This window comes from Agelaius tricolor, unplaced genomic scaffold, assembly GCF_023055355.1.
Source record: "Agelaius tricolor isolate 1412-34295 unplaced genomic scaffold, bAgeTri1.0.p SCAF_17, whole genome shotgun sequence".
In the NCBI taxonomy this organism is placed as follows: Eukaryota; Metazoa; Chordata; class Aves; order Passeriformes; family Icteridae; genus Agelaius; species Agelaius tricolor.
Genome location: NW_027269277.1, coordinates 6,977,605 through 6,995,309, shown reverse-complemented (window position 1 = coordinate 6,995,309; position 17,705 = coordinate 6,977,605). Strand labels below are relative to the sequence as shown.

The following is a 17,705-nucleotide window of genomic DNA, read 5'->3' as shown; positions in this document are numbered from 1 at the left end:
TACAGCCCCATCGGGGCGTTGTGCAGAGCAGTCAGGTCCTCCCCAAGCGTCCTCTTCTCCGGGCCAAACACCCCCAGATCCCTCAGGAGCTCCCTCAGCAGACTTGTGCTGCTCCAGGGGCTTCACCCACTTCTGTTGCCCTTCTCTGGTCCCCGTCCAGCACCTCAATGTCCTTCCTGAGCTGAGGGGCCCAGAACTGGACCCAGCACCGTCACCTTCCCTTGTCATCCTGAGGGGACGGGGAACGCGCAGCGGGCTGTGCGAGGGGAGGCTCAGCTCCCAAGACAAGGAGTGGGGACGTGGGAGAGCGGGGGGACACCTGCACCCGGCTGGGATGGGGACAGCCCCACGGAGGGAACGGCTCCAGTGATGTGTCCCCTCTGCCCCGTCCCTCCGGCCGCTCTCCGAGCCGCTGCACAGCGTATACCGAGAGCGGCCATGTTGAGGGCGGGGAGCGCGGAGGGCGCGGAGGCGGCGCCGGGGCCGCAGCGGGCGCGGCGCCTCCTGCTCCCACCGCCGCTCCTGCCGCTCCCAGCGCCCGCTCCCGCCGCTCCGAGCCGCCCGCAGCCGCCGCCGGCCGGGCCGCGCTCCATGGCGACCCCCAGCCCCTGCATCGTGGTGAGTGCGGGGGCTGCCGCCCGCGGGACGGGGGATGCCGGGCGCCGGGGCCGCTGTCCCCCGTCTGCCCCTCGGAATACGGTGATCTGTGAGGGAACGCGAGGGGTGGCATGGCGTGCCGTGGCGTATCGTATCGTGCGTTGTGTCATGTCATGTCGCGTCCCTCGGCGCCGAGAGCCGCCGCCCCGGGGAGTCACCTTGAGGGCAGCCCCGGCCTCCCGGCGCCGGGCCCGGGATGTCCGTCCCTGCCCTCCGTGCCCCCGGCCGAGCGCGTCTCTTCCCGGAGCGGCCGCGGGTGCCTCGGGGTGGGCTCCGGGGGGATCCCGAGCCCGAGGGCGGCGGGCAGAGCCGGCGTTGGCGGCTCCGGAGCGAAGGTGGAAGAACTTCCCCCAGCGCCGCACAACTTCCTATTCCTGTTGCTGTTCGCGGCGTGCGGGAGGCTCCGCTCGGGAGAGCCCCACGTGTGTGAGCGGGGTCTGGTTCTGCAGGAGCAGCATCCTTGGTATTTTTGTGTAATTGCCGCATCTGCTGAGGCTTTTAGTGCTCATTTTTATTTATCGTTTCAAAGCAAGTGCTAGTGCTGATGAAGTGCGTGCGGTGTCTGATGGCCGAGAGCTGTGACGGCCGCGAGGTTGCGACAGTAAATCCCTGCAGTCCGTAAAAAACCTAATAAAACCTGTAGGAAGGGCCCATTCCCTGCCAGATGCAGAACGGAAGGTTTAGTACACACGCTGGATGTAATGATGGGTCTGACCAAGGAAAAACCCCATGAGTTTTGCGTAGGACCTGCCTTATTTCTTAAAATGAGTCCCTGTGGACTGCAGGGACCACGAGCTCTTGCTGTGCGTGTGTGCACCTCACACAGGGTCAGCTTTGGATGGGAGGTGAAATAATAAATTTCCCAGATTAAATACTCATTAAAGATTAATCAGCAAAAACCCCATGTAAACAGTTGTCAGACCACTGGCCAGGTAAGTGTTTCCACAGGCACTGAAATAAGATTTGAGTCCTGCAAGGGTACTAGTGGCCAGAATGGTTACTTAAAATGCCTGCCCTGGTGAACTGTCAGCACTAACCCTCTGTTTTCCCTCTAAAATTCTTTTTCACATAGTAGTGTTCAGCTACAAAACCAGAGAGGGAAGTAATTTAAAAACCACATAATTTTCAAGCTGCAGCAGGGTTAGGGTTCAAGGAAGGCTCTGTTTGATGTAACAGCATGCCCTGAACCTCAGCAGTGTTCAGTATCATTATTTTATGTATGTATGTTTGCTAATCCCTTGTCCTAATTAATATCCTAATTAATGTGCCCTTGCCAGCGTTGCAGGCTGTTTCATACAGGGAGTTTCCCCATGTGGAACAGGTTGCTGAAAGCTTTAATTTCAGATTCTGAATAATCTTGAACCTCTCCATTTTGGAAACGGTGGTTGGAGCAGAGTTGTTTCACAGCAGCATTAACTTGTTATGCTCACATAGCTCTCCTGCCTTGTCCTGCACACTGGCTCGTGTGTTTTGTTGTGATCGAGTGTTGTGGAGATTTGGAAGGTGTCCATGTCAGAACCTCTGCTTGCTTAATTGCAGGGTTTGCATTACACTAGGAAAATCAAAGGGGTTAAAAAGCTTGATTATTTTTGTAATGGAATATAGAGTTTCACTGAGGTGTAATAACTTCAGTTTCCTGCTCTCCACTGGAGGAGAACGTTGTAGGGCTTTCACACATTGCATTACATAACAACTCACAGTATTTCAAGTAACTCTTGTGAGCTCTTAGATTACACTTTACTCTGTGTTCAGTGTGACTGATGTTTCTAGAGAGGGGGAAGGTAAGGTGGTTCTGATGAGCGTTATGGGTTTGATAGTTTTTACTCATGGGTTTGATAGTTTTTACTGAATAAAGCAAAGGACTTGAAGTTTCTCAGCACAGGCTTTCTCTAAGGCTTCATAGAAATCTCTCCCTGTTTCCTTTTCAGATTGGCGATGATGAACAAGGTTATGACCTGGATTTGTTCTGCATACCTAAACATTATGCAGATGATTTGGAAAAAGTCTATATTCCTCATGGGCTCATCATGGACAGGTTTGTTTGACTTCAGACAGTATACTGATTGCATGAAACTGGAATAAACATCTTCCAGTGATAATTTTGCTGCTTGGAGACTGTCTAAATAGATTGCATTTAATTAGAGACTCAAATGGACAATTAATCTGTCTTTTTTTGTTGGTTTTTTTTTTTTATTTTTGCTTCTAAGAGTTTGTACATTTGCAGTCATGCTATTCTTTGAAAATTGGTCATAATTCTCAGGCAAAATTTTGTAGTATGTAACAACTTAGGACTTTCTTTCCAGTGTTTCTTTGATGTTTGACCTTCTTAAACTCTAACTAGAAAACATTTTGTTGTGTCAGTTCAGTGTGAAAATATAGTCTCTTGAATTTCCGTAAGATATTACTAAAAGTAAACTATTAATCACATCATTTTAGAGTCTCTCATGTTGATGTGGTGGATAAATAACATCCAACTTTCTCCTGCCTTCCAAGAAAGACATTATCTTCTGCAAATATCAATCTATCACTTCTGTGGTTTCTGAAATCTGTGATGTGCTATGCAAGCTTTGTCTTGTGTGATCAGAAATGTGTTCACAAGCCTACAAGATATTTTTGTTTTACTTTGTGGTTGAAAGTTGCTAATTTTCTTTGTGAGAATGAACAACAAATTCAGTGAATTTAAGCCTTTTATGAGTGGTGCTGGATGAGTCTTCCAGGGGATCTTGTGACTAGGAATATGTTTAGATATTGCATGGTTCTGTTTGACTAGATACAATGAACATTTCTATAAAAAATTATTTTTAAATATTAAAACTTTACATTAGAAGTCCATATAGAGGACAAAAATTGGACAAAGTACACATCATTAAGGAATTGATGTAACGTTTATGATGGTTGGCTTTCTCTGAGAAACCTGCTGTCAGCTGGCACACAATAAATGCAGACCATGCTTTCTAAAATAAATGGCAAAATAAATTTAGAAACAATTATTGCAGAAAAACGGTGCAGCATTCTCTTGCTTGTCTTGCTGGTATTGTATTCTGCTTTCAGGACAAATTTCTGGCATTCTGGTTTGGCAAACTAACATCAACTCTTCAGTTTACAATTTGAACATTTTCGTGCTCGTCATCTGGTGAGGGCTGCTGCCTTTGGGGTTGTGTTAGCTTACATTGCTCTTTGCATGGATGCTGAACCTGTATTTGGAAGGAGAAAACTCCTTCATGTCTCTTATCTGCCAGTGAAACAGTTTCAGGGTGTAGAGGTTTGCTTTGGCTGCCCCTGGTAGGAAAACAAGCACATTTGGCAGTGCTTCTGTTGGATTAACCTTGAACAGCAAAACGTTGTTGGCCTATAAGGTGTAAAAGTGACCCAAGTAGTGGGCAAATATTTCCAAGCAAAACGTGTTTCCAGGTTTGCTGTGTGTGTTTGCTGCTGCTAGGTGTGTCAAACGCTGCTGCTGTGATGGACAAGTGGAATGTTGTGACAGCTCACTCTTCCTTGGTTTTGTTTAGGACGGAGAGACTGGCACGAGAAATTATGAAAGGCATGGGAGGACACCACATTGTGGCACTCTGTGTACTCAAGGGTGGCTATAAATTTTTTGCTGATTTATTAGACTACATCAAAGCCCTGAACAGAAACAGTGACAAATCAATCCCCATGACAGTCGACTTCATTAGGTTGAAGAGTTACTGTGTAAGTATCTATGCAGTACTGTGCAATTTTTAGCTAAGTTGACTACAAATTATTAACAGAGGTGGTTTAATATTGTTACTGCTCTAATATGCTAATATTAAACAAATAATTAAGGGAATTAAGAGTCGCAAGCCAATTTCCACTTTCTCTACCTTATTATATAATGTGTTTTCTTTTAGACCTTGATATCTCCTCACCCCAGTAGAATCATTAGCTGAGGAGAGAGACCCTTTTACATGTCCTTTACTTGTTCAGCAATTTCCTCTCTGCCCTCTACCCCATCTCTAAAGCTGTGGCTCTAGACCAATACAGAGAATTCTTCTGCAACTGTTACTACAAAAATTTAATTCTGAGAGTTTTTATATGGCCCAGACATCATTCTTGGACAGGATGACTTGAAAGCTGCAGAAGTGGTTCCCTATCTCATTTTTGTTTTGATGAACCAAACAATGAACAAAATTAGTTGTATTTGATCATGAGGAAACACTAGATACATAAACATAGATTTGTGATTAATGAGTTCTGAATATGGCATTACATTTTCAAGACAAGACATAGGTTGCCTTGAGTTTAGATTTTTAGGGGAAGAATTTCTTTTGATTCTGAACACAGGTATTCAACTTTGTAGGGAAACAACATTCTGTAACACGAGGTAGCTTTTGGGTTTTACAGAGGGAAGCAGAGGGTTATGTTGTGCAGGTCAGGGGAAGAAGCAGATGTTTGTCAGCACAGTATGATTTCCAGCTTACTGACAGCCAAGTCTCATGTTTTTGAGATTTCAGAAATTTATTATTTTTTCCCTAAGACCATCTATAAGATGTTTTTTTTTGTTTTAGTTTATAGAGTGTTTAAATACACTGTTTCACAATATTATGCTGTTTGTTCTGTATCAGCAGCTTGGCATTGAAGTCAGTGTTACTTGTCCCAGCTGTCGACCACTCCCTATTCCAGCAGAAAAATACAGATTCCCAAATTTAAAAAATCACTCTCATCTTTTGTTTCATTAAACTGTGAAACCTGAGATGGAGTTATTTACAGACTTAGCCTGAACTGTTGCAGAACTTGATAAATCCATGATTCCTCTCAAGCTCTCCATTAAAGTGTCCTGACAAAGGCAAGAGCTGTGTGTGGCTTTGGTGGAGGCACACACAGCTGCCTGTCCAGTGGTTACCTGGAGACCACACTGGGGTTTGCAGAGCACTAATTCAGTTATGTGCTTTAATGAGAGTGCAGGCCTGGGCAGAAGGGCTCTGCCAGCCCTTGGTTGTATCTCCCAAGGCACTTTGTGCTTGTGCACTGTGTTAAAATCAGTGAGGGAGAGCAGTCTGAGCCTCTTTTCTGCTGTGCCTCCCAAAAGGGGAGGCTCCTGCCTCAAGTCCCCTTCACCCCAAAGCCCCCACATGCCCATATATTCTGCCTGTAAAAGCTGCAGAAAACTGAATGTCTCTATTACAGAATAGTAGGTTAAAGACTAGGAAATTATGACTTGCACCTGTTTTTTCTTGGAGTGGAAATTGTGTATCTTCTGCTTTCTTCACTTAGGAAGACTTCCAATAACTTACCTTGTTTAAAGAATCAATACAAAGATTACACCCTTCATGCTCTCTACTTTCTAACTCAGAAAAAAATACTGGAGAAATAGTTTGAAACACCTGAAAAAAGTCTCTGCTAAAAAGCAAGGCTGACCTTTAACTGATCTCCTAGGTGTGTTTTGGATCATTTCTTCTATCAAGGCAACTACAGTGCCTTGATATTAATAGGGGAGTGAGCAGCAAAGTAAGTTTTATGGAGATTACAGTCCTGTTTTTACCATAGAAACAAGTGGATGAGGAGAAAAGTAGACAGAAAGCTATTGAAGCCAGACATTTTCCTTGAGGTGTTGGCTTGAGGGTTTTTGATTTTGTCAGCCAGTTCTATAAAAGAATGTTTTCTTGTTCTGGATGAGTGAGGAGCTGCTGATGTGATGCCTCCACTACACTATTCATAACCATTTATTTTCTGTAGCCTCTCTTAGGTGGTTATTAATATCCAAATTTAGGTCCTTTCAATTGCATAATTTGGTAGACTGGATAAGATTATCCTATTGTGGACATGTATGTAACAACTTGACTGGGTCTTCCATCAGTAATAGTGTCAGAATGCTAAATCTGCTCTGTAGTTTTCATCTGTGCTTTGCTCCAGGAAGGGATCTGTGTTCAGTGGTGTGAAAATCATCACAAACTGTAATGGACACTTGGAGGTGGAGCTTTCAGCTCTCTTGTTGCTGTCTCTGGATGTGATTACTGGATCATGCTGCCTGCCTTTACAGACTGCATAAAAGATGTTAAAAATATCCTGGTCGCATAAATGAGGCACATGAACTTTTGTGATGGTTCTGTAATTGATGTAATTGAAGTTCTATTCTTGTTTCAAACTGATCATTTAATATTTACAAGATTATGGGGGTTTTTTTTGTGTGTTGCAATGCAAAATTCATACTGTACTGCACCCAAAATAATTGTCTAAGAAAACTGATGTGATCAAGCTGTGATTAAACTTCACTTGTAACTTCAGTTTTCCAAGTCCTTACAGATGAATTTTAAGGATCTGGCAAGCTGTTAAGAAATGGAAAGATAGTGTTTGTGATCAGATTCAGCTCTCACTATTCTTGACAAACAGTTTATTTTGTTTGTGTTGCAAGAAGAATGTCTCCTGCATTTAAGTATGGAAATGAGCAAATGTTGCTTGTGTACTCATGAAGGGCAGCCAAAAGACAGTGGATGTGTTGCACTGTCACTGGTGAAATCTGGATTTTCAGTGGAGTATGTGGCAAACTCTGGTTAGACTGGTCACAGCAGTATTCTGAAAGGACTCTGCTAACCAAACCTTCCAGCAGGATACTGTAAGGAACTTAAAATGCCACTTTAAAAGGTGATCTTGGAGTCACTTGAGTCAGGAGTCACAGTCTTGTAAAACGTTACTGTTTTCCAGCAGTGACAACAGGGAGGCAGTGAAAACAGATCTAACCAGTAAAACTCTTATGTGTTAAACCATAAAGCATTAAAGTCTTACCAGTACTGAACTCGGAAATAAGGCTCCTGAAGATAATTAAAACATTGCTTAATGATTAAACAAAGTTCTTGCCAGTGGAAATCTGGTTATAGCCAATGTCAGAAATCTTTAACTCCTTTTTCACCCTTTCATTGCTCAGGAACTTAGCACCTGCATATGACATCGAATATGAACTGTGAGACACTGCAAGGTTTAAAGTCAGTTGAGTGTTTTTATCACAGTTTAGATTTACTGAAGCAATATGCAGTGTAGTGATGGTGTACCTGTGTTGCTGTTCAATTGTATAAGAACTAATTTGATTTGTTACTAATATTGGCTGTAAACCAAGCATAAGCTTTTCTGGCTATTTTTGTAGCTTATTGTTCTAAATAGCAATCAGTGCCTTGTTTGCTGGCTATTCTTGTTATGATTGCCTATTCTTATTCAGAGTAAGACTTTCTAAAGCAGTAAAGTTTAAAATGTAAATTACCAGCTATACAGCATCCTGTAGCTTGGAAACCTGAAGTGTTTTTTGTCCTGTTTCTATATCTGTAGAGAATGTATAGTAAGTCCTTGCTTTTTAGATACATATGTGTGTACAATGGTCACAGATTATGTGTTGATGCAAATCTCTTGTCAAACAGTCTTTTATCTGAAAAACTGTCTATGAAGTTGATCACTTGTAATTTCTTTGTTCATAGAGATGCTGTTGTTGTTCTGAAAGCTTTAACATTTACCAGTTGTGTACTTCACAGTTTTGACATTTACTGCAAGAAGAAAATCAGTTTAATTCTTGTCATGCAAATGTTCACCCTCATCTTTCTTAGAATGATCAGTCAACTGGAGATATCAAAGTCATTGGGGGAGATGACCTCTCAACACTGACTGGAAAGGTGGGTGCCAGCTGTGTGTGTGTCTGTGTCTGTTCCACTGGAGGAGTGGTGGGAATTCATTCTCTTGAGATGTGTAAGGTGCAGCCCACGTCAGGAACACAGATCCTCATGACAGGCAGTGACAAGAGGAGGAAATAGGAGAATGTAAATTGGGAATCTTCTTTTCTCCAGTGATTCTGTGGAGGTCATTGAGCCAGATGTCAGGGGTTAAAAGCACCACTGCTCCTGCTCTGTCAGAACACATCACTTTCCCCTTCTCCTCACACATGGGTCATTTTTGAGATGTGTGTGTCAATGTAAAGGATGCAGGTAGGACAGAATTGTACCCGTCTCTGCAGTAGGACACTCTTCTCTAGAAGAATAGAAATTGTATGCACTCTGTTTTGATCTCTTTTGCATATGTCTAGAATTTTCAAAGTGTGAATAATTCAAAGACTGTACTTAGCATGAACAGTTGAGAAGAATCTCAGCTAATTGTTTTTAGAGCATCAGAAGTGTTATACTACAAAGCAGTTGCTGTTACACATGTAAACATACATAAATGGTGGTGCAACTATTTAAGTGCACTGGAAATGAGTTATGAAGATTAATAAGAAATTGTATGTTGTCTAGATACTAATGGATTTGTTTTTCTTTTTCTTCCTACCAGAATGTTTTGATCGTAGAAGTAAGTACAATGTTTCACTTGGAAGTTCTAATTTGACAGGTAAAAGAGTTCTAATAGAAGTTGTTCCTAAGCCAGAAAACCTACAGTTTGTGGTTTCAAGGTTTCCAGCTTCTGATTTCAGGCCTGAATTTTGCAAGTGGTCTCTGAATTTGAATGAAGCTGTGTTTTGAATTCTCAAATTGCATTCAATTGCTACATTTAACCAGGAAAACATCCATCTAAAATGGTTTGTATTTTCAGTTTTCTGAGATTTTGTCAATTCTAAAATGTCTAATTTTTTCCCTTTTTTTTTTTTTTTTGTTTGAAAAAGTAGTCCGAAAAAAAGTGGTACTAAGCATGTTATTGTTCTGGGTTCATCCCAGCAAGTTAGGAAACTAAACTAACTAAACTGCAGAGGTAGAAAGAGATTCCTGGTGTGAGTATCCTAAAATACATGAAAAGCAGATCTAAGCCCAGTGTCCCTGTGTGTAGTTTGTTTAGAGAATGGTGACACAGAAAACGCTAATTCTTAATTGGCATTTTGTAATTGCTGAATTCCCTTTCCTCTGTCTTGTCATGGTTCTCTGGGTGATAGCAGCTTCAGTACAGCTCAATTTGATTGCCTGGTAGGTGCTGTTGCTTAATTCTTGCTTTCATACCCCTATCTTGATGAACACCATTGCTGACATGCAGCCAGTGTCACTTTCCTTGAGTACAACTGACAATTTCAGGGTAGGGAAGCAGCAGCAGTAGACAGGAAAAGCGGATGTGCAATCTAATAATGTGTTAAGGCTCCAAATATGGAAATGGCATGTTTGTAAGCAAAGAAAGAACTATGGCAACTGATGCATCAGCCAAAGGAAAGGATGTTTCCTCCCATAAAATGTGTTTCTATGTATTATTTTTCTAATTTGAGAAGGTTATATTATTCCACAGGAAGCACATGCAGTTCCAAAACTCCTACCAAAATAGTATGTATCCAGCAGTCACTGTGTGATCAGTGTCCTTTGAAGTATATTTTGCTTCAGATGGACAGATGTGTTTAATTGTGTATCTGCTCCATTTCAGATGAATGTAATCCCCAGATTAGGTTAGTTTCTTATTTGTTTAGTGAATCATCTGTCCATTGACTCGTCTTACAGAGTCAGATATGAACACTTACTGATCACCATTCTAACTGTCAAATGGTAAAATGCACATCTATTGTAAATTTAATGTCTTGAGTGCTAGGCTTTACTGTGTCCCTTTAATGTCCAAAAAATTCTGTACAAAATGGAAATTCATCTCCAATAAACAGCTCATCACAACAGAAAACCAGTAATAGGTTCTGCTTTTCTCTTAGAGCATGGAAGTAGCTGTTTATTTAGCAACTTTGATTTTTATCTATATACCAGTACAACTTCTTTGACTCCTATGGAGTTTAATGATTAAAAGCATTGAGTGTTAATGGTAATGCTGACAGGTGCTCTATTGAGTTTGTTGTTTGATTTTTATTTTAATTAAGAGTTATAGGAAAAACAGCTGAAACCAGGATATTGCTGCTTCTTTGCTGTCTGCCTCCTTCACTTCAAATAAATTTGATTTTAGGCCAGGGCAAGGACTGTCCCTCTTAAAGATGGTGGGATTGTTTAGTCCAAATGAGGAGGCCATTTCTAATGCTTCAGTTTCAAGCCATATATTCTCTTTTCATTTTCTGTTTATATGTGCAGTGAATGGGATAAAAATGCTGTGTCAACATTTATTTTAGTGTGGTTTAGACTTCAGAACTGCACTCAGACTTCCCTGTGCAATTTCTTCAGGTATTTCTTGGCTCTGTAAAGTAAATTATACTTCTTTTCCTTTAACTGCAGTAATAAGTTGTTCTGCCTGTTTTCTCCTCTTGCTTTTCTTCCTGTGGAATACTCTGTAACTGAGCTCAACAGCCAGACTAACATTACTCTTATCATACTCAAATTAAACATTATCTCATTGCTGCAAGGAGCACAGTATCCAAAAGGAGCCAAGCAGGTCATTGCAGTAACTGTTTGTTCAGCAAAGCCATGGTTATCCACAACACTGAAGCACTCTTGTTAATGTGTGTGATCACTTTACCCAGCGTGGTTGTGTAAGCCCAGCTCTGTGTTTTGTGCCACCTGGATTTGGTTGTGAGCATTTTTACAGGCTGTAGTTTGCAATATTTTCATGCTGCTGTGGATGAGCAATTTCAATGGTAGAAACTTGAAAGTGCTACTCTGACATGGTTAATACTCTGTCTTACATGAGTGTTTTTATTTTCAGGATATAATTGATACTGGTAAAACAATGAAAACGTTGCTGTCTCTCCTTAAACAGTACAATCCAAAGATGGTGAAAGTAGCCAGGTAAATGTTTGATGATTATTTGTGCTGGTTTTCACCTTAAGAAGGTTTAAAAAAAACCCCAAACCAACAAGTAAAAACAAACATAGAAAACATTTCCATGGAAGAGAAACAGGAGGGAACATTTCTGCAGGAGTCATATGTGATGTGATTTGTTGAAGTCACTACTTGTTTAAACTCCTAAAGCACTTTTGCATACTGTAAGCACATATATATGTTAAGGATATTGGAAACACTGTTCTTTCCAGTCTCATTGCTGGAAGAGCTCCTGTGCTTCACAAGGGCATAACTTGTGCATGCCTGAACACCTCTTGCCAATCATATTATGGTAAGCTTGTGGGCTTTTAGCACTGAAGTCCAAGTTTAGAAGTATCTAGAAGAATTGAAATCTTTTGATCTTAAAAGAAATGCCCTCTCAAGTTAATAGAGGTATTTCCAGCACAAATTTAGTTCATAAATGTAGACTTTAATTAGAAGGGGGAATAAGAAAAAGGAGTGGTTGTCACTTACTTGTATGTAGTGTCTCTCCAAAGATGTTTTTTTCTGCTGGCACTGTCTGAACTTCACTATACTGCAGTGGTGTACCTGTGCAATGGAGATTTTCTGGTTTTCCTTCTTAAATTGTGGACTTTAATTAGTTTGCACACTAACATGAGTGAGTGTGTAGTGTGTGTAGTGTAGCTGAGCTTTAGAGGTCATTCTGTGAGAGTCACCCAGCCATGTGCTCTTCCAGCTTTTCTACTTAGTTACATCTTTAATCAATTCATTTCAAAACATTTCATAATTAAACAACTTGCAACCAACAAGAAATATTGAGGGTGATATTGTATTATTAACCAATATCAACATTCCTCCTACTTCTTTTTAAATTACATCTCTTCCACTGCTATGCTGTGGTTGTGTATTTTTTAATAAAAGCATAATGATTGCTGGGGATTAGAGATAAAGCAGAGCTGGGTGTAATATCTAATCACTTGTGTTGCCATAACAATGTCAAAGCAGTTGTTAGACTTACCAGAACAGCTCTTCTTGCTGGTAATCTGGAGGTGACCTGCTGAAGGTGAGGCCTTGTGGATATCCCCCTGGCCAGTTTTTAAATATGTGTCACTATAAAGTGTTGTAACACTACAGTGTAAAAAATTAATATCATTAATATAGTCCAAAAACCAATTTCCTGTATTTTAAACCTGTTGCAGTAATTTGGGTCTGCCCAGGGAAAGACCTGTCTAGGGAAACATGATCATTCTAGATAGTCTTACATTCTTAGTTGCTTGACTTCTCTCTCTTATATATCTTTTCTTCTTTGATAATTTTTTGGTTGTTGTTTTGTTGTTGTAGTTGTTGATTGAGTTGGGGTTTTTGAGTTTTTTTGTTTGGTTTGGTTTGGGGTTTTTTTTAGGTTTCTATTTATTTTCCTTCAGACAATTAAGTAGTTGTAGTGAGGAGATGCGAACTAATGCCAGCACTATTTTGGGGTTTCTTTGATCAAATTCTACACCAATTCTCAAAAATTAGGTCTCCCAATTAGAAGTTCCAGAAACTAAAATCAGAACTGTGACTGTGGCAAATGAAGCCACGTCTTCAGGGGTGATGCAGGAGGGAAGGGGGTCTGTGCTCAGTGTACAGAGTGATGCTGGTCCTGTTTGCATTCAGCCATCAGCCACCTTTGCTTTTCCTCAGACAGACAAATGTCAGGCCTGTGGGATTGTCTTATACGAGGTAGAAGTGCTCTGCTGAATAATGAGCAAATCAAACTAAGCCAGCAGAGCATTTCTCTCTCCCACAGTACCCCCGGCTCTGTATCTCCATGCTTTTTACCCTTCTGACCATCAGAATCAATTACATTTCCTTTATGGGGGTCATTAGTACTTCCAGTGAAAAGCAGTTAAGGACAAGTTGTGCAACTGCAATTGAGGTCACATTCAAGCAGGTAAACTTTTCCTTCATAAAACTTGGCTTTTTTGGGCTTTTTTTCTTGGGCTATGTCCCAGACTGTTGCCTCTTTACCTACAAGGTAAATTGCACCTCAAGTTCCTAACATACCTAAAATTCCACTAAGTGACTTTTGACAGTGAAAATCCATCCAGATCAGTGTCTCCCAGCCTTTTCCTTGCAGACCTGTTAGTCAGCCTTTAGGCTGTGAACCATTAATGATAGAAAGTTTTGCTTTTGTCATTATGATCTTTTGTGCCTGCAAGTAAAATAATGGTTTGAAATATGTGTAATTAGGCTGTCAGTTATGCACACTTAGGCTTAACTCAGCTTCTCTGTCATCAAAACAGTGTCATATATTTGTACATGGTGCTTTTCCCTGTTTCAGTTGTACATTAATTTTATTTGACAGTTTGCTGGTGAAAAGAACTCCTCGAAGTGTGGGATACCGGCCGGACTGTAAGTGACTTTTGACAACCACTTTTCATTATTAAAAGTGTGTCTGTGTATTTGTATCTTTTGCTCAAAGCCCAAGGATGTCCCAAACAAGATTTCACTAATTATTCTTGATAAAGTTTGCCCTTATTTAGATAATTAAATATTTGGAATGTACTTTGAGACAGTTAATCAGGATTTGTAACATTTGCAACATTTTATTATATTGAAAACCAAACTTTGATGTTATGGTCTAGGTTATACCTTTGTCATGTGCAAATTCTCTCAACTTGCATGTAGTCACGCTTCAGTCAGTGGAATCTGCTGGATTCACCTTTTGACACTTTTGGGAGTGCTTTGTGTGCCTTAGCCTAGCTACCTCCTGCCACTTGGCTGTCCCCAAGAATGTGGGAGGACTACATGGGGTAGCAGGTCTGATAAAAGTTTACAGTGTTAAAATGGCCTAAATTGGCACTGGTTATGTCTGGGCATCTGAATTACTCCCTTCTTGTCCTCTCCTGTCTGTCCCAAGACTGTGAGTGAAGGAAGAGCATCCAGGGCAGACAGTGGTGGGAGTGACAGCTCCTCCTGCCTTGGATAGGGCTGTGTACTTTAATCATGTTCCAGAGGCTGAATTCCTCTTCCATTCATTATGAAAGTGAAGAGAATTGAGCACAGAATCACATCCTCTTCCTCCTCCTTTGCAAGGTTGTACAGTGCTCTGTAAGTGAAGCTTTTCATACCTCAGGGCTTCACTGAGGTGCTCCCCTCATCGAAGGACACCCCTCATTCCTGGGATCTCATTAGAGGCTTAGCTGGGCTAATGGTGCCTTTGGAGCATCCTGCCCCAGATGATTTGTTTTGCCATCTGTCCCCAGAGACAACCTGTCAGAGCAGGACATGTGAGCTCTGAAGGAGACAGCAAGGCAGCAATGGCTGGGCCTCCATTTTATCCCTGTTTTGTGAGGCCCACTAAGTGCTAAACATCACCTTAGTTTTTCTAAAAGTGCCCACAGCCTTTTATTTGAATTGCACAGTTTATCTCCCTGCTTTTCTCATTGTAGCCAGGGAGAGAAAAAAGACACAGCTCTCCGGCTCAGGAGTCTTTCATTTTAGCACAAGGGAGAAAAGCCCTTTGTAATTTTTATATTTTTGTTAATTTAATTTATTTTGGTAATTTTATAGTATGTGTAGACAGTGTGGACTAGTTCTGTCTGACAAAGTATCCTGCTCGAGCTGTTCAGACAATCTGGAATGGCTGATGTCCTCTTTTTAGGCAAACTTTTTGGGAGATAAAAATCACAACCAAACACAAAAACCAGCAACAAATCAAAGCCAAAAGCAAACTCAAAGCAGCCAACCCACACCTGGTTCTGAAAGCTGCAAATGACCCTTCCTGCAGCCCTGTCTGGAGTGCAGCTCCAGTGCTGTGAGGGGAACTTAGTTGTGCTCACAAATCCACTGCTGCTGTGCTGGCATGTCAGGCATCAGGAACTGCCAGGCAGGATTGGCACTTCTGCACATGTTTGCAAAGTCAGAGGACATTTTCAAGGAATTTTACATTCTCATAATAATATCCTGTCAGGAAATTTAAGAGCTTCCATTCATTTCTTGCAGACTAGCACCAGGCAGCTGTGTGGGAACCAATAAATACATCTATTTAATTTCCTTTAGTTGATAAATCAACAAAGTAAGTTAAAATTGTAAAATGGCTGAAATATTAATCTGAGGGTACTAGAGTGGAAGAAATAAAATGAGTTACAATCTATATCTATAAAATTCCATATTGTCTCTGTAAAAAGATCTAGTGAACTCTAGGAGGTTCTTTTTCTAACACTCTGGTGACTTTTTCAGTTGTTGGATTTGAAGTGCCAGACAAATTTGTTGTGGGATACGCCCTAGATTACAATGAATACTTCAGAGATTTGAACGTAAGTAATTTTTCCCGTATGTTTTTCTCCATTTAAAACTGGGGAGGAGGAAGGAAGGGAAATCTCCTTACATCATTCTCCCTGCTCTGTAAATCATGCCTCATATTCCAGTGATGAGAATAAGCCTGAGAGCAGCAGGGCAGCATTTGGAGCTCTGATAAAACAAAAAAAATTATTTTGCTGCATGCAGAGTGGAGGCTGCAAAACTGTCAGCTTTGAAATAAGGTGAAGTTTGTGTGAAGTTTCTTGTCTCACCAGATTTCTGCAACAAGTGCATTTGCTTAGTTATGTCAGAGTTAAAGAAGAGAGAGACCTGGGAAGAAGTTAAGAAGGGCTCACATTTTATTATTTTTATCATTAACTCTTCATCTGGGTATCACCCAGCAGACAATGGGTGGGAAAAGAAGGCAATGTGGAGATTTTTGGACCAAAACAAGGCCTAAGTTTTTCTGCATAAACAGTGTCAGAAGATTGTTCCTCCTCAAGTGTGTACAGCACACTTGTGTTGCTTTCAGAAGCTTGTTATTGATGTCAAATCTTGGTCACTTTCCTAACAGGACCTTTTTATTTTATTTTGTTTCAGCATATCTGTGTGATCAGCGAGACGGGGAAGCAGAAGTACAAAGCATGAAAGCAGAGTTCAAGTGACAACAGAGCTTTGAAATGTTTTGTTTACTGGGTCCTATCTTTCACAGGCTTCAGCTCTGGTACACCAGCTACACTTGTAGAATGCCCCAGCCCCATTGCCATATGCTTACTGTAATTTATTGCATGTACAATATAAGAGCTCGTCTTGTTCATTTATATTTTAGAAATGTAAACAATTAGTGCAGTTCTGCACTCCTTATTTTGATTTGCACTATGACACTACCAACTATTGCTGCCCCTGGTTGGGTTGTGCTGTTTGTGAGCTCCAGACTCTAACTCTTGCAGTGGTAAATTGCTTAAACCTCATCAACCCAGAACTGAAATAGTTCAAGTACTGTAAATGTAAAGCATTTTATGATAGGGAAGTCTATTAGTAATATTTTTTAAATCTGTAATTTAAGTTTTATATTTTAATGCACAGATGTGATTGTGATTAATGGGTAGTTGCACCTTTGGGTGGTAATAAAGCATGAGGAGCAGCCAGTTACAGTATCTGTAATCTCCAAGGGGCTCATCCAAATCTCCTGGAGTTGCCTTATTGCTGTAAAGAAAATCTGGGTGAAAAGTGTGTTTTTCCTTTTTTCTTTTTTTTTAAAGATGGAATGACAAAACAGAATGTTAAAAATCTAGTTTTAGTTGAGCTGCCTATTTCTGTTAGATTTTTTTTCTTTAAAAATATCCATCAGTCTGTGGAATTGCCTTTTAAATTTAAACAATTTTAATATATTTGTGGGAAAAAAAAGAAGTATTGTAATGTTTACTTTATAAGATCTACAAAGCAAAGTACTTTAAATAAAGGCTGTCTCTTTAAAATAAGCCCCACACATCTATCCCCCTCATTCTGTATATTAAAGTGCTCTTGAAATTTTCTTCTCAATATTTTCATCAGTGTTTGTGACAGTGAAGGCAGACTCTACACTTGGTACCTTTGTAGAGCTTTTGGTTAATGTAATCCTGTCTAAGAGAGAGGTGACAGAAGTGCTGGGGGAAGATACTGAAACAATTGCATATTCTCCAACCAAACCAGATTTCAGAGAAAACAGTTGAAGCAACAGTCCTTTGTTCTGTCTTGGCAAAAATGAAGAGTGGAGATTCTGTGTCCATTAAACATATCCATGTGGGAAAAAAACCCACAAGAAACCCACAGCCATTTTGTAAGTAATCCTTTTGGTTTGTTTCATTAGCACTTCTGTTCATGTGGAGTCCAGTTCCGAGCACGGCAGCCCAGCTCACACCTGTGTTTGTGCTGTGCTTTTTGGTTCTTGTTCTTCTGCACGTGGATTCTCCCACCACATCCTCGGATTTAATGCTGCTCAGTGCCTAATACACAATGGACTTTTTGAAATATTCTGTTTTGAAAGATTTTTCTCTGGTTTTGAAGTTGGAGTCTGTACTTTTCCAAGAACTGCACAGTACTGCCCATCCATGGCCTGCTCAGTTACAGCTGACCTAATATTAATGATAATAGGAGACCTAAAAT

The 17,705-nt window shown here is 40.8% G+C and overlaps 1 protein-coding gene across 1 annotated transcript; it reads left to right on the top strand.

Annotated features, from left to right (window-relative positions):
- Positions 1-458: 458 nt before the first annotated feature.
- Positions 459-17,102, top strand: HPRT1 (hypoxanthine phosphoribosyltransferase 1). The gene is made up of 9 exons (XM_071442295.1): positions 459-618; positions 2,586-2,692; positions 4,170-4,353; positions 8,211-8,276; positions 8,926-8,943; positions 11,200-11,282; positions 13,624-13,670; positions 15,501-15,577; positions 16,161-17,102. Exons 1-9 carry the CDS (start codon positions 592-594, stop codon positions 16,206-16,208), a joined length of 657 nt encoding a protein of 218 aa, XP_071298396.1. The 5' UTR covers positions 459-591; the 3' UTR covers positions 16,209-17,102.
- Positions 17,103-17,705: the final 603 nt, after the last annotated feature.

Excerpts from the sequence above, each read along its gene's own strand:
- HPRT1 (XM_071442295.1), top strand. The coding sequence starts at position 592 with ATGGCGACCCCCAGCCCCTGCATCGTG. Across the intron at positions 4,354-8,210 it reads TTAGGTTGAAGAGTTACTGT|AATGATCAGTCAACTGGAGA; the intron begins GTAAGTATCTAT and ends CATCTTTCTTAG. Across the intron at positions 15,578-16,160 it reads AATACTTCAGAGATTTGAAC|CATATCTGTGTGATCAGCGA; the intron begins GTAAGTAATTTT and ends ATTTTGTTTCAG.